The sequence below is a fragment of the Pteropus medius genome, unplaced genomic scaffold, assembly GCF_902729225.1.
Source record: "Pteropus medius unplaced genomic scaffold, Ma_sr-lr_union100, whole genome shotgun sequence".
NCBI lineage: Eukaryota > Metazoa > Chordata > Mammalia > Chiroptera > Pteropodidae > Pteropus > Pteropus medius.
In genome coordinates, this window is record NW_024349798.1 from 11,241,624 (window position 1) to 11,263,071 (window position 21,448).

Below are 21,448 nucleotides of genomic sequence, written 5' to 3' on the forward strand. Positions count from 1 at the left end.
ATGGAGTTGGCCTGTGGCTTTCCTTTATTTTGCTGTGATTATTGGCTTTTGATATTAGTGTTCTACAGATTCCCAATAAAGAATTTGGAAGTGTTTTTTCTTCCTTTAGGGCCCTGGTCCAGTTTAAATAGCGTTGGAATTAGCACTTATCCTGGTTGACATCCCCTGGGAAACTGCCTGTACCTGAGGCTGGTCGCCCCTCCCCTTTCCTCTCCCCGCATGTGGCTGGCGGGAAGGAGTGGGGGCAGTTGTGGGGTTTTTCTAACAACTTTCTCAGTTTCTTGTATAGTTAGATATTTTATTTTTTGGTGCTTGTTGGCACTTTTTACACCCCTCCCCCCACAAATATCCATTTCCTCTAGGTTTTAGTTTGTTTGCAAGACAGTCAGCATTACTACCCCACTTCCTGTCCAGATTAGCTTAACCACCGCCCCTCCCCCCAATAAAGCAGCTTTTGGATTAATTTTAGGCCATTGCTTTCTTGTTAATTTATTAACCGATGAAAACTTTGACATTTGGGAAATGCATACATGCCTCCAAGTTTTGGTCTGGGAGAAATAGAGGAAGACACACACAGCTCACGCCCAGAGCCCCGGGGGCAGCAGGAAGTCGCTGGAAGGCATCCCCTGCATTAGGCAGTCAAGGGTCTCTTCTCTCCTGGTGGCTCAACGCCAAGTTTGCCGGCTGGAGTGCTACAGTGTGACCTCATTGCTACCCACTCCTTTCCTGTCTTTAAAGAACAATTGAGAAGTCAGGGGAGGCAAGAAAAGCTGACTTGGTTTTTCCTGCGATGTGTGTGGACTGAGTCGGTCTCCGTGCTTCGGCGATGGTCAGATGTGAGTGGTTTCCCTCTTTCTGTGCAGGCTCCGCTCAGGGCCACACGTTAATTTGGTTGTGACCGAAGTACACCCGACAGAGGGCAAGCATGGGCGTGACGTTGGTGAAGGGCAGCAGACTGACCGTGTCACTGAAAGTGTGTCATTCTGGAGTAAGGATGACCTTGAGCTGGAGGCGACTGAGAAGGAGCAGACCCCGGAAGAGCTTTCCACCTTCCCCTTTTTGCCTAAAGGGACATAAATTTGTAAAGGTTTTCCCCGTCCCCTGCCCACTCGGATTCCAGGAAGGACAGGGTAATCCCTGGGGATAGCTCTAGACCCAGGCAGCCCCACAGGGGGCTGCATAACAGGCCCTGCTGTAAACTGGCCCTCATCTACCATCGGTTTCCCCAGATACTCACCTTCCCACAGATTTTCCTTTTTCTGGTCACTTCTCTAAAAATGCACTATTCCTGTTAAGATGCTGTCTAAGCCCAAATTGTACCCCCCACCCCTGAGTTATGGTCTCCGAGCTCCTGTGTGTGTGCTTGACACAGGTGCTAACGGACGTGTTTCCCTTGTCGGTCTGTTATAGGGTCCCGGCCGTGACTCTAACGTAGGTAGAGGGGAAAGGCTTTTTCCTCCCCTACAGAAGTTCCTTCTAGAAAATGACTTGCATGCTATTCGCCCCGAAGATGGAACTCCAGCTCCAGGTGGGGAGGGGCGCTTGCCTCGTTGCCGCGGCTGGACCCCCATCCTTCCAGCTCCTCCTCCTCACTCGCTGCTGTCCCCACCTGCCCGCCCGCTCTGTGCTGTGAACACGGCACCACTCGCCGCTCCCCGAGTCCTACAGTATTTGTCCTTTGCCGTCTGGCTTATTTCACTCAGCGTAATGTCCTCAAGGTTCATCCACGGTGCAGCACGTGTCAGAATCTCCTTCCTGTTTAAAGCTGAGCAGTATCCACTGTATGGATGCACTACTTTTTTTTACCCATTCTTTCACTGATAGACACTTTGATGCAGGACACGGCCAATTCTCCGAGTGGGGGAACTCAAGCCCTGCACAGAGAGAGAAGAGGGTTCTTGGCTGAGCGTGAGAAAGAATTCAAACACACGCCACACTTAGAGTCAAAAGGAAAGTTTGTTGGAGAAGGGGTAACACTCTATAGGCAGAGCGTGGTCTCCTCTCAGAGGCAGAGTGAGACAGCCTAAGAGAGACCCAGAGGGACAGATACCAGAGAGAGACACTAAGAAGGACCTTAGGTGTTCGGGGAATTCAATTTATATGTCGTTCTTCAGTTCCTGTGACTTACAGTTTAAAGACTTTGCCCATGTCCTTTGATGTGGACATCCAGTGAGGAAGGATGAGAGGATGTAGCAGAAAGGCCCGCTGGCCGTTCCCAGCCTTTAATCCATAGCTTCCCCATGGTCTTAGCCATAGAGAATGACTCTTGGTTCCTGATTCCCCTTCACAGTGTGGGGAATGGGCCGTTAGCAAGCCCAGCAGAAACCTTCCTTCGTTCTGCAGGTGTCCTGGCTGCGGGGCCGAGCAGCACATGGCAGTCTCTGAATGCAGCTTGATTGAACATTTGAGTTCTCTTGCCTCCTCCCTACGTTAACTTGGCTTCTTTCCTCCCTCCCTTACTTTTAATTTTTAAAAATCTCTGGAACAAACAGCATCATAACAGTTATAAAGGGGATTTTAAAAGAGTGATTACCTCCAGGGTCAGCGCCCTTCCTGTATGAACTGTCTCAACTGTCGTCTGTTCCCTCCCAGCTTTCGTTCACATGCAGTCATTCTTAGTGCATGTTTTTATGCAGCGTTGTCTTCCGCTTTACTTAGAGCCTAATTTTTTTCACGTTCATACATTGCCTCATGTTGGACTTTTTGACAAATGAGTTCAAGATAGTGCATGCAATTAATATACAACTTTAAACAATAATATCTTTGTTGGCTGTTGATAATTTTTCATTTTGAATAATGAAATTATTTTGAAATTTCTTGGAATCATTTTTATTTCCCTTCCCTCCCTCATTTTGGATAAAGTTCCAGGAGTGAGCTTATTAGGTCAAAGGAATGATTATTTTTAAGAGTTTTGAAACACACCACTGAGGTTGTACGAATTGAAACAGCCACTTACAGGATTCGAGGGGATTGTTTTTGCCCATGGCCTGACCAGTTCTGGTATTATCTAAATGCCTGTTTTGCAGTGTAATAGATAAAGTTATAATCGTTACTTCCATTCATATCTGATCGCCAGTAAAATTAAATTTTCCACCTAACGTTTACTCCTCAGTCATACTTCTCTCTCGAATTGCCTGCTCTTTTACCACATTATCTCATGGAGACTCAATTAAAAACACTATTTGTACTTGCTCTTTACATGCTGGAGACATAAACATTTTTAGGTGCTTCGAGTGGAATCGCTTCCTCTCCCTCCTGGTTTTCTGTAAACTGCGCACCCACCCACTGCATTCAGCGTTTCAAAGTGCTAATGTCAAGTCTACCTTGAGAAAGGAGAACCGTTTTTTTTCACCTGGAGCCCGGTGGCGGGGTGGGGGCAGGGGGTGGTGCCAGTGTCCATCCCACTGCTGTGTCCCTGGTACGCACTTGATGGACAGCACGTGGGGGCGGGGCAGGCAGTCTTCTGCAGTTCTCTCTCTGGACCAGAAATCACGGGTCCATGGAGCAGATTTAGAAGCCAACAGGTGTATGGTTACAAACTGGGCGCGTTACACTCTGAGCTGCTCAGCCCTCCCCACCCCCACACCCAGATCAGCTTACACTGTGAATGAACCCTCTCCTTACCTCCTACACCTGGGCCAGCGCTTCTGACGGTTGTAGGTGCGTTTCTGACGGTGTGTGACATGGCTTATGGGCATTTTAATGCATATTAGGTAAAAATGAACAAGTAACCAGCTGTCATCGCTCGGGACAGGGCTAAAGTTCACTCGACTCAAAGTAAATGGTAGACGAGATGGCACCAGCAACTATGAAAGCAGAAGGTGGGTGATTGAGGTTAGGTGGCCTGGGGGGGCAGACAGGCCCAGATCGGTGCTGCCAGGCTGGCTGTCTGCTGGTTGTATGACCTTGAATAAGTGCCTTTAGCCTGCTGCTTGTATTACATGCGGTCATCCGTGTCCCATCGGTCCATTAGAAGGTCTAAGAAAAGATCAAACACCTTTCAAAGAGTAGTTCCTGGACCCTGGGGTCTTCTGGTCGTAACCCATGACAACACGGCACACAATAAATCTGAACACTCCACCCCTCCCTTCCTTCCAGCGTGTGGGAATGTGCAGGGCCGGTTTCCCCATTCTGTCTGTCTGCTGAAAACTCTCAAGCTCTCTAGTTTCTTCTAAGCTTTATCGAGCACCTGCTGTGTACTGGGATTTATGTGTGGGGAGGCCGAGGACAACTGAGTCTGGTGTCTGGCCTCACGTTGCCTCCTCCTTGGGGCTGACACTTCACCCTTTGCTCTGGAATCTGGGCCCTAGGACTCAGGGTGGAGGGCTCTAGGGTGCACCCTGCTGGCGGGCAGGCTCACAGCCTTCTCTCTCCCTGTCTCCCCAGTGATGACCAGCCCCGCAATCCAACACATGTGTTCTTGGATTTCACCAGCTTTATTTTTCAGTTGAAAACTCAAGGGAAAAGCCCGTCTCCCCCAAAAGTGAACAACTTTGCTGCATCCTGAGGCCTAATCGCCCAGGTGCCCGTAGCATGTGTCTGTGGAAACCGGCCCTTCAAGGAGAAGGCCTTCTCAAGTGACCCCTCACACATTCAGTTCTAGATTCAATATCCACCCCACAGAGGGAAGCCCCCCACCCACGCTTGTAATGATAGGACTTTGGACCATCAGGACCCCTCAAGGAACTGCATGCCTCAAGGGAGCCCCCCACGAGGGCAGGGGAAGCCAATCCCAAGCCAGGGGGACCCCAGGGCACCCCCGGCTTGTAGAGTGGGGGCCTCAGAAATAGCAGCTGAGTGACAAGGTATCTTGGGTGAGAGCAGCTGCTGGGTGGAGTCCCCTCTCCAGATGTGTGTCCAGCTGGCCGGCTTGCTCCTAGATCGAAGTGCAGGTGTGGAGAAAGGTAGGGAATTATCCAGACCAGCGTGGACGTCATTGTTTCCAGAAGCACTTTGAAAGCCTTGAGGAACAGCTCTTTTTTTCCTGTATCTGGAGCAAGTGTGATCTCTGCACCTCCTGGCTGTGCCACATGGTGGTTCTGCCTGGGCCAAGACACTTGACCTTGAGCGGAGCTGGGCTTGTGGGTGGAGGTTAAGGAGTCTGAAATCTTTGGCAGCCTGGTGCTGGCTTAGGCAAAATCTCTACAGAAAAAGGGAGAGAAGCCAGGCTGCGGAGTGGGCCCAGAGGATGGGGGCCCCTCTGTCTCCGGGAATCGTGCTGGAGTCCCGTTAGAGCCCCCGGCTCTCTGCAGGCCCAGCAGTGTCAGGCCTAGAGTGGCCCTCGTAAAAAGGACAGCTCTTTAGGAGAGCAGAGGACAGTGGCTTCTCGCCCCAGGGGACCGCAGCCGAGAGGGAGGCTGAACCCCAGCACACAGCTGTGGGAGCACAGAGGATGCACCTAACCCGAAGTGAGGAGTAAAGGGAAGTTCAGGGGTGATGCCTGAGCTGAACCCTGATGGACAAAAAAGATATTCAGGGCACGAAAGTGGCAGGAACATCTGGATGCTCCTGGAACATTCGGTGACCTTTGAATGGTTTTCTCCACTTTCAGAATGAGCCAGCCTCACCCTTGGATGTCGGGCTCACGCCAAAGCGTGGATCCCCTCAACACCGTCCAAGCCCCCGCAGCCCCTCTGCGCTCCTCCAGACAAGCCACCGTCAGCAGGTGAGTTCGAAAGCTTTTCCCTTTCCAACCTCTCGTACTTCATTTCTTCCTCTGGTCTCACTGAGTGGGATGGGATCATCAGTACAACACGCAGTAGAGGCAGCTTCTTTATCTTGTTGCTGATTTTGAAGGGACTGCTTCTAATGTCCCACCACTGACCGTGATCAGGGTCAGGAAGCTCCCTCCCATTCCTCATTTGCCAGGAGAATTTTTAAAATAAAATACGAGCATTCGAGAATTTGAGTCAGTGCCTTTTCCGTCATCGGTCGAGAATACATTTTTGGATCTTTTTCAGACATGATATTATCCGCTTAGTAATTTCTAGTTCTCTGCCAAGATTTACAGTCTGTGTCTGATACGCCCATTTCGGAATTCCTGTGGGTTTGTCTATGGTCTGTGCTGGTTCTCGTTCTTAGATTTTGTCTCCTTAAGTGTGTTGTTTTTTTTTTATAATTACAGTATTTATAAGTACAGTATTTGTTGTATTGCCGTGCCTTAGCTCACAGCAGGTGCTCAGTAAAGGTTCATTAACATTTTTAATCGTGGCAAAATATGCGTAATAGAAAACTTACCATTTTAACCATTTATAAGTGTCTTTTTGTGTCTGGCTCATTTCACTCAGCATAATGTCCTCAAAGTTCATCCATGCGGTAGCGTGGTCAGAATTTCCGTCCTTTTTAAGGTTGGATAATATTCCACTGTACGTATGTACGTTTTGTTTATCTGTTCATCCACTTGGTTGCTTCCACCTTTTGGCCGTTGTGAATAGTGCTTTCTTTGTACTAATATCTCTTTGAGACCCTGCTTTCAGTTCTTTGGGGCATATACCCACAAGTGGGATCACTGGTCATATGATCATTTTATTTTTATTTTTTTGAGGAACTGCCCTGTTTGCCACCATGGCTGCTCCATTTTACGTGCCCACACAGTGCACAAGGGTTCCTTCCAACTTCTCCACATCCTCGCCAACACTTATTATTTTGTTTTTTTGATAGTGGCCGTCCTGATGGGCGTCAGGTGGTGTCTCATTGTGGTTTTGATTGGCATTTCTCTAATGACTAGTGATGTTCAGCATCTTCTCAAGCGCTTATTGGCCATTTGTACATCTTCTTTGGAGAAATGTCTATTCAAGTGCTTTGGCCTTTTTAGAATCAGGTTGTTTAGTTTTTGTTGTTCAGTTGTAGAAGTGCTTTATGTATTCTGGATATCAACCTCTTATCAGATAAGATTTGCAAATATTTTCTCCCATTCCGCAGATTGCCTTTACGCCGTCGATTGTGTCATTTCATGCGTAGAAGTTTTTAATTTTGACGTTGTTTGTTTGTTTTTTGTCTGTACTTTTGATGTCATACCCAAGAAACCGCTGCCAAATCCAATGTCATGATGCTTCCCCCCTATGTTGTATTCTAAGAGGTTTGGGTCTTACATTTAGATATTTGATCCATTTTGAGTTAATTTTTGCTTATGGTGTAAGGTAAGGGTTCAACCTCATTCTTTTGCATATGGATATCCATTTTTCTCGGCACCGTTTGATGAAAAGATTGTCTTTTCTCCATTGAATGGTCTTGACACTTTTGTCAAAAATCATTTAACCATTTAGGAAAGGGTTTCTTTCTGGCCGCTCTTTCTACTCCATTGGTCTATATATCTGCCTATGCCAGTACCGCACTGTGTTGATTACTGTCGCTGTTAAAGGTTTCAAAATCGGGAAGTGTGAGACATCTACCTTGGTTCTTTTTCAAGATTATTTTAGCTACTTGGGGTCCCTTGAGATTCCATGTGAGTTATAGGATGGATTTTTTTTTTTTCTCCAAAAAACACCAATGGGATTTTGATAGGAACTGCATTAAATCTGTAGACCACTAAGTGGTAGCGGCACCATGAGGATGTGACGTCTTACAGTCCACGAGCATGAGATGTCTTTCCATTTATTTGTACACCTTTAATTTCTTTCAGCAACGTTTCATAGTTTTCAGTGTACAAGTCTTTCGCCTCCTCGGTTAAATTCCTAAGCATGTCTTTCTTTTTGATGCTATTTTAAGTGGAATCGTTTTCTTAATTTCTTTTTCAATTATTCGCTGTTAGTGTGTAGAAATACAACTGATTTTGCAGTTGATTTTTTATCCTGCAACTTTGCCACATTTGTTTTAGTTCCAACAGCTATTATTGTGTGTGCGTGGAATCGTTAGGGCTTTCTACATATGAGACCATGTGGTCTGAGAACAGAGATAAGTCTGCTTCTTCCTTCCCAGGTGGAATGCCTTTTATCTCCTTTCCGTGCCCAGTTGCCCTGGCCGGGACGTCCAGGACTGTGCTAAACAGATGGGGCAAAATCGGGCATCCGCGTGTTCATCCTGATCTCGGAGGAAAAGTTTTCAGTATTTCACCATTGAATACGAAGTCATTTGTGGGCTCGTTATATACGGCATTTATTGTATTGAGGTGGTTTCCTTCTATTTTGGGTTTGTTGCGTGTTCTTATAAGAGTGTCGAACTTTGTCAGATGCTCTCTCTGCATCAGTTGAGACGATCGTGTGGTTTTTGTCCTTCATTCTGTGAATGTGATGTGCTACGTTCATTGATTTTCCTCTGATGAATCATCCTTGCATTTCAGGAATAAAGCCACTCGGTTGTGGGATTTAGAATCTTCTCAGTGTGCTCTTGAATTCTGTTTGCTAGTATTTCGTTGAGGATTTTCACATCTGTATTGATCAGGGACATCGTTCTGTAGTTTCCTGAAGCATCCTTGTCTGGCTTTGGTATCAGGGTAATGCTGGCCTCATGAAATGGATTTGGAAGTGTTCCCTCTTTCGATTTTTTGTAAGAGTTTGAGGAAGATTGATTTTAATTCATTAAATGCTCGGTAGAATTTTCTAGTGAGGCCATCTGGTCCTGGGCTTCTCTTTGTTGGGGGGTTTTGATTACTGATTCAGCCTTCTTTCTAGTTACAGGTCTGTTCAGATTTCTATTTCTTTATGATCCAATCTTGGACGGTTATGTTTCTCGGGATTTACCCATTTCATCGTGGTAGTCCAATTTGTCGTCATACAGTTGTTCAGAGTACTCTCTTATAATCCTTTTTATTTGGGTAAAAATTGGTTGTAATGTCCCCTATTTCATTTTTTATTTTAGTTATTTGAGTCTTTTAGTCCATCCAGCTAAAGAAAGATTTGTCAGTTTTGTTGATCTTTTCAAACACCAACTTTTGATTTCACGGATTTTTCTTTTTCTGTTCTCGATTTCACTCTGCTCTGATCTTTATGGTTTCCTTCATTCTGCTAGCTTTGCGTTTACTCTGTTCTTTTTCTAGTTCCTTAAGGTATAAAGTTAGGGTGTTGATTTGCGATCTCCCTAGTTTTCCAGTGGAAGCAATTACAGCTGTAAGTTCTGTTTTAGCGCTGCTTTCTCCGTATCTCATAGTTCTGGTACATTGTTTTCAGTTTCATTTGTCTCAAAACATTTTCTAATTACACCATGTGATTTCTACCACGTGATTTCTTTGACCCATTGGTCGAGTACGTTGTTTAATTTTGCACAATTTGTGATTTTTCCGGGTTTTCTTCTATTGACTTTTAGTTTCTTTCCACTGTGAGTGGAAAAGATAGTTTGTATGACTTCAGTTTTTAAAAATTCACTAAGACTTGCGGCCCAACATATGCTATATCCTGGAGAACGTTCTGCGTGCATGTGAGAAAAATGTATATCCTGCGGCTGTTGGGTCGAGTGTTCTGTAAATGTCGGTCAGGTTTAATCTAATGGTGTCGCTCAAGTTCTTTATTTCCTTATTGATCTTCTCTCTGTTTGTTGTACCCATTATTGAAAGGGGGGTATTGAAACCTCTTACTACTATTATAGAGCTTTTTCTCCCTTCAATTCTGTCAGTTTAGTTCATACACATTTATAATTCTTTGTAACAGTTTTATTTAAATAGAATTTTCTTAAATTCTCTTTGCCCGATGTGAGTATAACCATCCCTGTTCTCTTGGTTGCTATATTTGTAGGGAATATCTTTTCCCATTCTTTCACTTTTAACCTATGTGTGTCCTTAGATCTAAAGTGAGTCTCTTGTGTTTTTCAGCCCCAGGATTTTGGTTATTATTATAATATTTTTATTGATATTTTCATTTTCTTCATATATTGTTTTCCTGTTCCCTTCCTTCAGCTAATTGAGCATATCTGAGACAGTTGTTTTAAAGTCTCTGCCAAGTAAGTTAGAGAGGCCCGTGCATCTTGAGAGTTGGTTTCTGGAGATTTATTTTGTCCTCTCAAAAGGCCCTATCTCCCTGTTTCTTTGTATGTCTTGTCATCTTTTGTTGAAACCCGGCATTTGAAAGGACACCTGCCTCTCCCAAGCTTCACACCGTCCCTGTGCAGGAGACTTTCACTCATCAGCCTGGTGAAGAGGCTCGGCGCTCTTGCACACCTTCTGGGGGCGCCTCTTCCCTGGGCCTTTGTGGGTGCTTTAGTTCTACTTCCCCAACAGACACAGCCGCTTTTAAAGGTTCTCGTTTCTCTAGGAGCCTCCCCCTGCTGCTTCTCAGGGGCTTAGATGTGGCCTTCCATTCCTCTGCCCATGACCTGGCCCCCAGCCCCCCTGCGGCGGCACCCACCACTGCTCTCGGCAACCTCCGCCCCGTATCCAGACCACGCCGTCATCCTCATCAGTGCTCCGAGGCAGGAGGGAGCAGCCTGTCCCTCTGGCAGCCCCCAGACAAGCCAGAACATCACAAGCAGGTCCCACTCTTCCTCTTCTGTCTGGGGGGGCGGGGGGAGCCAGGAACCGGTCGGCTTCCTTAGACCCGCACTGCAGAAGGCAAGCAAAGCCGCCGTGAAATTTCCTGCCGTTTGAGTGTGGCTTTCTCTTGGTTAGGCACTCGAGCGGCAGCAGCGGCAGTCAGCTGGTTTCTCAGGTCGTCACAAAGCCACCTTGGTCCATGTATTGTTATACACTCAGCGTTTCCATGGAGGAGTGAGAGGCTGTAGCTTCCCAGCCTGACATCCTGCTGCGGTCACGCTCGCGTCGTCCCCTGGATTTGGACCGAGATGTTCTCAAGACATTTTCTGTGTCTTGTCTGGTGTAATTAGCTATCCCCCAGAAGGGCTGTTCTCAATTACTACTTCAGTACGTTGGCATTAAACACCAGACTTGGGTTCCAGAGGTTAACTCTAGTGGGTCGTGACGTTTTGTTAGTTTTTGCTCAAACACGTCCGTGTTCAACGTCAGCGCACTGAGCGTCTGCGTTCAAGTGTGCAGTGGACTTCTGACCTTCCTCTCTTGTCCTTGCGGGGTTTTCATACCCTACAATGCTACTAACGACACTAAAATGAGTGGGAAGAGAAAGGCTTCATTTTCTTGTTCTGCAACAGTTGTGGCAGATGATTACAACTTGCCTATAAAACTCCTTGGGCCTGGTGTTTTCATCTTTTAAAAGTTTTTATTTTGAAACTGTTGTAGATTTGCAGGAAGTTGCAAAGGTAAGACAGAGAAGTACTATATATTTTTCATCCAGTTTCCCCCAGCAGTTGCCTCTTCCTTAATTATAATATCAAAACCCAGAAATGGACATAGGGAGGATATGGCTGTAGTTTTGACATCGTCACACGTAGGCTCGTGTAACCACCATCGCCCGCCTCCAGATACAGACGCGTCCCCCTGTGCTCCCCCAACACCCCCGACCCCAGCAGCCACGACTGTGTTCTCATCTTTGTAACTTGTCGTTTTGAGGATGTTATAGGAATAGAACCCTACAGCAGGTGCCTTTCTTCAGTGCGATGCCCTCGGGGTCCACCCAGGTCATTGCCTATGTCCACGGCTTCTTCCTTCCTATTGCCGAGTAGTGTTCTATGGTGTAGATGTACCAAAATCTGGTTAACCATAGGGCAATGGAGTCCGTTTGGGGCTGTTAATAATAGTGCCATGAGTTAACCTTGTTCAGGTTTTTGTGTGAGCATGTTTTAATTTCTCTGGGGTAAAGGTACATTTAGCTTTTTAAATTTGGCGTTGCCACGATATTTTATTTGAACTGTTCTAATAGGGGTGTACTGTTACTGCCCGTCCCTGATGGCTAGTCCTGGTGAACATGTGTTCACGTGCTTATTTGCCATCCGTATGTCCTTTTGGGTGAAATGTTTTCATGTATTTGGCCCATTTTCTATTTAGATTGGTTTGCTCTTGAATTTCGAGTTATTTGTATATTCTGGATATGTTAGATGTGTTAGATGTGTGTTAGATATGTTAGATGTGCGGTTTGCAAATATTTCTTCCCAGTTTGTATTTTGTCTCTCTAGCTATTCAACAGGGTCTCTCGTAGCCGCCAATTTTTTAATTTTGATGGTCCGTTTTCTTTTATGAATGATGCTTTGGGGTCCTGTGTAGCAACTCTTCGCTAAGCACCTGTTGTCATTTCGAGATAGATACATTTTCACCTGTCAATTCAGTTGATAAGACTAAATATCAAAGCTATTCTAACTTTCTTTCTCAAATCAGTCTGGGCAGATTGTATTTTTCCAGGAAATAATTTAACGTAGGTTTTGAAATTTATTGGCAAAGTCATTGGGTGACTTTTTGAAATCACTCCTTAGGGATCTGTAGTTTTAACTCCCGTCTCATTCCTCATGCTGTTTGTGTCTATTCTCTCTCGATCGGTTTTATTGTTCGTTTCTATTTCATTAATTTATCTTTGATTTCTTCCTTCTGCTTTTCTTGGTTTATACCAGGGATCAGCCAATTATTTCTATAAAGGACTGAATAATAAATATTTTAGGCTTTGCAGCCAAAGAGTGTCACAAACACTGTTCTAACATCGTAGCGGCCAGAGGCGTGTGACCAAATGTGCACGGTGTGTTCCCGTAGCGAGTGTCCCCTAGCGGTAAAGACATTTTCAGATAGTCCTGAACTAAGAACTTATTTCACCTTAAATCTTAAATAGTGGTTGAACTAGGCATAAAATCTAACTCGACAATTTTCTCCTAATGCTTTAAAGATTTATTCCACTGTCCTCTATTCCACTGTGGGAGACAGGATATCTTACTCATTTCTTAAAAGAGCACCTTTTTCCATCCTCGTTAGTGGCTTTTAGGACCTCTGCTTTTCCTGTAGTTCCAGTCTGCTGTGTCTTGATGTGAGTTTGTTTATACTATTCTGGAATTCCTGTTGGACAGAAACGTATGTCATTAATTTTCTGCTGTTGACTCTCTTAAGTTTTAAATTTCGGTGAACATAATTTTGGAATCATGCTTATTTTCAAATTTCCTTGTCTTTAGTAATCTCGAATTCTAGCATCCGAAGGCCTCGCAGAAAGATATTCTCCTTGACCAAACCCTATCGGGCTCCTCAGAACTCTCGTCTCTACTGGGCCCCGACTTTGGGGCTTCTGCATTGTCCAGCGAGTGTTCTGCTGGCAGCCTGGACTCCGGCATCCTCCGTAACCGGTCACCACGCCAGCTGGCTGGGTACTTGCTCGGTGCTTCCTGAACGAATCCTGTCAGCTTGGGTCAGCCAGAAGCCCCCTGACCCCCGTTGTTTCCTCTTAATGATTTTCCATCCATTGACCCTCCCCGACCCTTGGCTTAAATTCCTACTCTTCCTTGTCGTTTGGCATTAAGCCCAGTCCTGCTCCCCTACACCTATCACGACAGCCCCCCGAGCGAAGGCTGCCTTACCTTCGAGTGTCGAATAATTTAACAGGGCTCTCCTGTGGTTTGTCGCAGGTGCTGATTTCCGTGTCGGTGCGGTGGGGGGGCAGATGTGCCCGGTTTTCCAGACGTCATGGGGAGTGTACGTCCAAGTCCCCAAATGGTAGGCCTGTGGTTATGCATTTTCAGGAGGTGACTTTATAGCCACCTGACAATCCCCCACGCTGAGGTTCTAGAGCTCGCTAGATCTGGCTTGGGGGGTGTGTGTGGGGGGCAGGGGGGTTTTGGGGGGCTCTTTCTCTTAATAAACACACCTTTGCACATAACTGACTCTTAGCTCGCTGTCTGACAATTGGTTGCCTGTCCCCCTGGCAGAGCTAAGAAAAAGGAACTGGTTTTTCCGTCCAGACTGGAAGGCAAGGGTCAGAGTGCTTGGTGGCCGGGGTGGCTTACCACACTGGAAGAGGCTCCGGGGGCACGAAGCTGTGGACACACACATCGGCTGGAGGCAGCTGCAGGCACAGGTGTCCTGGGAGCACCGGCTGAGTGGTGTGGGGGCCACCTGAAACCCAGCAACCGTCGTCACTGTCCTCGCATGCCACGCTCCTGAGAAGAGTTTGGAGGAAGGGCATAGACTAGATTAGGGCAACAGCCTTCTTCTGTCCCCTGGTCCAGCTACCCAGTGGCCTCCACGGGGGGCCAGGCCCAGCCTTACACTCACCACCCTGAAGCAGGCCTGGCAGGCGGGACACTGTCCTGGACACACCTGCTGAGTCTTCTCCACAGCCCTGTCGTCACCACCACCTGGGGGGACGAACACAAGACTCAGGCGTCCTGCCTGGACTTCTTTTCTCTTGGGCAGCTCGGCCGAGAAGCTCTCTGCAGAGCACGCAGGCCCGGGAGCCTCAGCAAGAGGGGCCCCATGCGGACGCGTCCCTCTCTAGCACACGGCCAGGACACTCCTGTTTCTGGATCTCCATCCCCAGAGCCCTAGTGATGACAGGCCCTGAGGGAGGGGGCGCTGGCCAGCCAGCTCACCTGCCAGGCGAGGGTGAGCTCCTCTGGGCTGTGGGCCGCTGTGTCAGCCTGCAGCTCAGCTCATCACCAGCCTTGTTGTCATTGGTGCCCAGAAGGTCAGCGGACATGCCTGTGGGGAAGGCAGGACATGCTGTGAGAGCCTGTCCCCTACCTGCACAGCTGGCCAGGGTATGGGGGGGTTGGCCGAACCACACCTCTTCATGCCTGTCCCCCGTAACGCTGGCTCCAAACCTCCACCAGAGGGCAAGAAGAAAGGAGACTGAGGAGAGCAGTGCAAACCCCTGGCCCCTGCCCGGTCACCCTCCCTTCCCAAGGGGCCAGGGGACAGCTGTTCTGAGGCTGCCTCATGGGTCGTGGGGAGCATGAGTGGCACATCCCGGAGAAAGGACGGAAGCCGGGCTCAGAGCCCTCGCTCCAATCCTGGCCCTGTGGCTCTTGGCCATGGAGTGTGGGCCACTCAGCCCTGCTCAGGCCATCTGTACGACACACGACACGTGACTGCATCGAGAGTTGCTGCCACCCCTGGGGACTGTCCCACTGGACATGATCAGAGCAGGGAGGGAGGGCCTCTGACCTTCGCAGCCTGAGCTGTTCTCGCACCCTCTCTGGCTGTGAGCCCCCAAGGAGCAGCCTTGGCCCAAGAGGCCCTGGAAGCTGACCGAGGTCTAGGTGACACCAGCCCCACTGGTCTGGAGGCTGCCGGTCGGGGCCCAGACCTACCGTGGGACGAGAGGGTTGGAGTCAGGCCGCAAAGGCCAGCTGCGATGTCACAGGTGATGGGGACGCCGTCCCCAGGTCAGCTCGATCCTGGGCCATCCGTGCTCGTCCTGCAGGAGGCAGATCAAGGTTTGGACAGCTCTGCAGGCAGGGAGGGAGCTGGACAGCCTGTAGGTCAGTGGGCCAGCAGGGACTGGGCAGGACAGGTGACCGGCTCCACGGGGCACCAGGCTGGAAGGGTCTGTCTGGGGCACAGGTATGTGGACGTGACAGTAGGCAGGAAAGTCTCCTCCCTCTGGGCTCCCTGCCCCCTTGGGGGCCAGCCCCTCCCACATGCTCACCTGCAGGCTGGGGTAGAGGATAAGGGTGCTTTGGTCCAGTTCCCCGTCAGAGACGTGAGCCCCAAGGCCTCCCAGCTCAGCATCAGCGAGAACGTGCAGTGAGCAAAGCCCTTGGCCAACAGCAGCTGCTGCGGTGGGTGCCAGCGCCCCGTGCCGGGCCACCAAAGCGTGGTCTGAGGAGGGGCCCCAGACCCACAGGACAGCCCGGATGTGTAGGGCCTGCCGGCAGCCAGTGTCCCCATGGGCAGCCGGGGGGAGGTGCAGCCTGAGAGGGACGATTTACAGCCAAGGCAGCACAAGGACATGAGGGACTGACAGTCACGTGCATCAACCTCGAACACTTTCTGCTGGGTGAAAAGTTGTCACATAGGCTGTCACATATTACATGATTCCCTTTATACAAAGCGTCCAGAATAGGCAGATCCACAGACAGTAGGCTGGTGGTAGCTGAGGGCTGGAGGGTACTGGCTAAAGGGTGTGGGTGAGCCTTTTGGGGTGATGACCACGTTCTAACCTTGACAGCAGTGATGGGTACACCCTCTGAATATACTCAAAGCCACAGAATCGTACACTTTAAATTTTGTGTTATATGAAGCCAATGGAAAAAAGAAACACATTAAGATTATGGCCAAAGGTGCAGCCAACACAAGAGAGGAACCGCGAGGGCCTGGCTGGCTCTGCCCTCTGCACAGCGGGCAGAAGATGGCCCGAGGAGGGGACTGTTCTGACCCAACCGGCCAGTGCTGCTGCGGAGCAGTGGCTTAGGGGGCGTCTGGCTGGGCCGAGGCAGCGCTGTGGATCATATGCCCGGGCCGGGCACTGGCAGCTCCTGGCCCAGACCAGCCTCACGAAGGGGAACTACAAGCTCCTTTGTCAGCTGCTGGAGCTGAAGGTCACAGGCCAGCCCAAGGTCACATGTGTGGAACTCAAAGATGAGGCCATCTATACGTTGGGCCACCTAGCAGTGAGAGGACCCCTGACTCCAGGAAGGCCACCAAGGGCCCCCATGTCCCCACCTGTGCGATCACGACAGCCCCATACTGATGATACCGGTCTTCACCCAGCTCTGGTGCCTGCCCACCGACGGGAGACCCTCCTGGCACCGAGGAATTGGGCTCAGGAACAGCACATGCTCCTGACCCACAGGCATGAAGCAGGGCCACCCTCAGGCGTGAGCTGCGCCCAGTCCTGACCTAGCCATGGCTGCAGACTCTGCCTGCCTGAGAGTCTGGACTCAATTAGCCGCCTTCCAGCTAAACTGGAGGTCTGCCTTTCACTTCTCTAGCATGGTCCACCAGGCAGGGGCTGGCCTGGAGCCCTAAGCCAGCCTCCACACCTCCGTGCTGGGCCCCAGACTCAAGCTTTTCTATTCTGGACAAAAGCCTGGCTCTGTAGCCCAGGCCTAGTCCCATATGACCTTGGGCAGTCGAGTAAACTTGGGGCTCAGCCTGGTACCAGATGGGCCCAGGCTCCCTGCGGCACCCAGGAACGGCCATTCTCCGCTGCCTCTGAAGGTCCTGTTGCTGCATCCCAAAGGGCAGAGGGCCTTCCAGGGAGGAGGGTGGCGCAGGACTCACCGGCAGAGGGGCCCCCAGCAGGCGGAGTGGGAACAAGCAATGGGTCCCGTACAGCTCTCCGAGCCTCCGTGGCAGCTTCTCTACCAGGTAGCTGGTCACCAGGCCAGGTTCAGGGGCTCGTTCCCTGCAGGTGGCAGCAAGGCCACCACTGAGCAGTTCCTGCAGGAAGCACAGAGGGAGCGTGAGCTGTGCCTGCCTGAGCCCCACTTCCTGGACCTGCAGCACAGCGGTGACATAGGGCCCCACGTAAACTCCCCACAGCAAGCGTCAGCTCCTCTGAGGGAGGGGCCTGGCTTTCGTGGGGAGACCGCAGAGTGAGGTGGAGGAGGGTGCAGGCTGGCAGGAGAGGCTGGGACAGAAACGTCTGCCAGATGTCTGGTCGCTGTGTGTGAGGGACGGGCGGGGCCTCATCTGGGGCTCCGTGAGCTGCGATGGACCCGGGCAGCAAAATCACCAGCAGAAATGGGAGGTCGGACCAGAGGGAACCCGGAGCGGGAGGTCTCGGGGATTCCACAGCCAAGCGGGGACTCTCTCTGGAGTGCCCTCGGATGTAGAGAAGGGGATCAGGTCGACCCCGTGGGATCTGAAGGAGCAGAGGGGCCTCGGCCCACAGTGGGATTTGGGGGAACGAGGAACACGTCGCACCCTCTGCTGGGCATGGGTAGGGACAGGGGAGGCAGGCCTCCCCCAGGAGCAGGGAAAGGAATGGGTCCTCCCCTCAGCCCCAGAGGAACCGGCCCTGCCGCACCTGGACGTTACCTGGCCGTTAGCATCAGCCCCCTGAAACTCAGACCCTGATCTCCAGATCTATAGGGGAGCACCTGTTGTTTTAAGCCACTACGTCTGTGGTGATTTGCTCCAGCAGCCACGGGAAACTGATGAAGCCATCTGCTCCCCCAACATCACCCCCGTTGCTTCATCGACGGACCCTCCACCCTTCCATTTGTCAAGGCCAAAAGCCTCATGTCATCCCTGGGTCCTCTCTGTTACCACTTACATCCCATCTGTCAGCAAATGCTACAGGCTCAACTTTAAGACACCCCAAATCGGGCCACTGCCACCCCTCCCTGGCTGCCACTTCTCAGCAGAACCACAGCAGCAGACACTGGGCCCCCCGCTGCTGTCCATCAGCCCCTGCCCCGTCTGGCTTCTCGACACCAGGGACAGAGGGATCTTTTTAAAGGTAGATCGCATCCTTCCTCGGCTGAAAAGCTGCGTTCCCGTTTCTGCACAGAAGCCACAGTCCTCGCAAAGGCCCCGGGCCACCTGGAATCCGTCACCTCCCGCGTCGTGAGCCCTCCTTGCGCTGTGCTCCCCGCCCCGCTGGCTTCCCTGACCAGGAGGCCGGACGCACCCCCAGCGCCGGGCCTCTGCGCGGCGGCGCCCTCCGCCTGGACCGCCACACGCTCGCTCCCTCCTTCAAACCCTCGTGCCGGTGCCGCTCCTCACTGACGCCCACCGGGGCCGCGCCCTTAAAACGCGCCCGTCAGCCCACCCGGCCGGCCTCATTTCTGCAGCATTTGTCACCTAACACCCAGGGCACAGGCGGGTAAACCGTAGTCCGGTGGTTCACGTCCAGCCTGGGTCCTGTTTTTAGACAACCCGCAAACTAAGAATGGACCTCACATGTTTAAAGGGTTATAAAACAAAAACAATAAATAAAGACCACACAAGACCATTTGGCCGACAAAGCCTGAGAACCGGCCTCTCGGGCCCTTCCTGGGAAAGGCTCCCCGCCGGCGCAGATGCCTGGGCAGTGTGTCTAGTGACCGGCCGCGCAGCACACTGGTCTTTACGAGGGCAAAGGCCTGCCTCGCTCACGGCTACACCTACGGCAGCTAAAGCCGCACCTGCTCAGAGAAAGCGCTCATGAAACGTAAGTGGGGTGAAGAAGCCTCAGTTTTCTCATCCACAAAGTGGGGACTGAAGGAGCCTGCGTGCAGAGTCATCATGGGAACATGGGACCGCGGGTGTCAGAGCACAGTGCCCAGCGGGGGCAGGAATGCAGGGAAGGACAAACCCCGATGCCTGGCTGAGAGGCCGTACAGGTCCAGCAAGGGCTGGCAGAGTCCCCTCGGGGCCCACGAGAAGGTGGCGTTAGCCCAAGACAGCATCCAGTGGGTGGCCTGGAGAGAGAGGGCACGGCAGAGCCATCGGGGCCACCCCCACCCAGTATGGCCACATTCTGCCCCTCACCCCACCTCACCAGCTTCAGGGTGCCCCTTGTACCCCCCAGGGCTCCCCTGATGGGCCTAGACCCCCCTGGCTCCCTGGACACCCAGGCTTGTGGCTCCCACATAACTTCCTTAGCCGCCTGCTGCCACACCTACCCAGGGGCCACAGTGTCATCTTCAAGTAGGCAGCTTTCAGCGTGGCCAGGGGCCCTACAACAGGCAGCCACTGCCCACATCCCAGGCCCAGGCAGGAAAACTAGCCTCCCTGATGACCCAGGCCTCCAGGAAATAGGGCCTGCGACCTGGGATAAGGTGGGGGCACTGGAGACGGCCCCCCAGGAGGCCCACGCATAAGGTCTCCCTTGGCTGGCATTGGGACGGCTCCCCCCATCCCCAGAGCTGGTAGGAGGGGCTAAACCGTACGGACAGGCGGTTGATGCTGAGAGTCTGGAACGGAGGTACGTGCCAGGCCAAGGCTGCCTGCGTGGCCGGCCCCCCGTAAAACGCCTGGGCACGGGGTCTCTGATGAGCTCCCCAGGTAGACAGCATGTCACACGTGCTGTCACAGTTCGAACCTGGGGGAACTGAGGGTGTGCTCTGCGCCCCACTGGGAGAGGCCTCTGGGAGCCTGTGCCCAATCCCCTGGGACCGCGGCCCCGCACTTTCCACTTTGGGGACCTCGCTCTGTAACGAACCACAGCTGCGCTGAGAACTGAGCATCCAAGCAAATCGCCGAATGCGGGGGAGGGGGCGCGGGCGGAAATCAGACTGACCTTGGGGACTGTGGCAGAGACATAAGCAGGGTCAGGAGCACATTTAACAGTCAGAGGGACGCCGGCCTTGGTGCTGGGCAGGGTCTTGGGGGCCTGGCGCACTCGGACTGTGGACGGGCCCGAGGTCCCCAGCACCACCGGGAGGACGCTCAGGGCAGCAGCAACTTAGTGACCAGGACAGAAGCCTTAACAACCATCAAGCCACACACACAACTAGACACAGGTGCTGGGGTCCTACAACAGTGGCCTAAATAGAAACAAAGCTGTGTATCCAACAGAAACCAGATGGGAACTGAAGGAACGTGGGCAGCAGTCCCCAAAGAAATAAGACAAGGAATAAGGGACATTAGCTTCAAGGACAGAGACGGCATGCTGAACGAACACCAAGGCTACAGGCCCGTGAGAAATAAGGCGGGAGAGTCTTAAAAGAAGTAGGGCTGCAGGCCCCCCTCTCTGATGGAAACGGTGCCCCAGGCCAAGCGTGAGGGCTGTGTCCTCTGCCCCAGAGTGGGGGGCGGTGGAGGGGGGAGACAGCCACACTCCCCCCACCCCAGCTCTGCCACTTCCGTGGGGCCCAGCAAGGTCCCCCGGCAGCAGTGCTCAGCCGAGCAGAGGCTCTGGTTGGCAGACTGGGGGGTCAGGCCTCCTAGGGGCTGGACGGGCTGCCTGCTGTCCTGGGGCAGGGCCTCTGCCTTGGCTGTCCACCTGTGGGCACACGTCCTAACACCAGGCTCCCTGGCGCCAGTAAGGGACCTGCTCTTGTACCCCAGACCCGTTCATCTACCTCCAGCCTGCTTACTCTTCACGCCACAGCCTTCTATAGCTCCCCATTGCCACAGGCATTCAAGGGCCTCAGACCCTCCTGACCCCCATCTCCCGGCCCACACCCACCTCAGGTCTGCCTGGCTGGGCCCTCCCCAGCCTCTCCCAACATCATGGTCAATACAGGTGGCTGCAGGGGGCTCGTCACTGCCTCCTAGCCGGGGTGGGGAGGTGCCACCAGGTCCTAACAGGGTTTCTTTTGACTTCTTACCTCATTCTAATCTCTGTCCTTTCTTGCGCCAAGCTGGGGCCCAGCCCCAGCTGACTCCCTCCATGTACCCCTGTCATGAACCACAGAGGCCTGGAGGCAGAGGACACTGACAGCCTCACTTTCCCTTCCTGCTGGACCAAGCTCCGAGAAGGCGAGTTGGAGGCCCGCTCGAGCAGGCCAGGCTGAGCCTGGGGCCGCAGAGCTGGGGGAGGGGGCAGAGGCCTGAGTAGGACCTGCCGCCAGCCCCTGGTCTCTGTCCCCTGCCAGGCCCGGGCTCAGGGAGGGGCTGGCTAGGGAGGCTGAGGCTGGACCTGTAGGACAAAGGCTGTGCCCACCCCCCCACCTCCAGGGGCACTGTTCCCCCCACGCTCACCTCACGCCCAGGCCACAGGGCTCAGAATACTACCAACTGCAGAAAGTGCTTATTAAACCCCACATCCAGGGGCCTAGCAACCCGGCACACCCGCCGTCCAAGAGCTTAAAGATTCCTGATACC

The 21,448-nt window shown here is 51.8% G+C and overlaps 1 protein-coding gene and 1 long non-coding RNA gene across 2 annotated transcripts in view; both read right to left on the reverse strand.

The window, feature by feature from the left end:
- Window positions 1-418: 418 nt before the first annotated feature.
- LOC120620392 (uncharacterized) lies at window positions 419-14,633 on the reverse strand. Its single transcript, XR_005657840.1, has 5 exons — window positions 14,338-14,633; window positions 14,021-14,103; window positions 13,753-13,905; window positions 3,625-3,806; window positions 419-1,874 (listed from the first exon to the last, which is right to left on the reverse strand). It is a non-coding gene; the product is annotated as an uncharacterized LOC120620392 (long non-coding RNA).
- Window positions 14,634-14,990: 357 nt separating this feature from the next.
- LOC120620512 (uncharacterized) overlaps window positions 14,991-21,448 on the reverse strand; it is a 10,723-nt gene continuing 4,265 nt past the window's right edge. The window contains exons 4-6 of the mRNA XM_039885580.1: window positions 16,973-17,131; window positions 15,396-15,568; window positions 14,991-15,164 (exon numbers count right to left, since the gene is read on the reverse strand). Of these exons, the coding sequence (XP_039741514.1) occupies window positions 15,134-15,164; window positions 15,396-15,568; window positions 16,973-17,131 (363 nt within the window). The 3' untranslated portion in view covers window positions 14,991-15,133. The remainder of the gene's footprint in view (window positions 15,165-15,395; window positions 15,569-16,972; window positions 17,132-21,448) is intronic.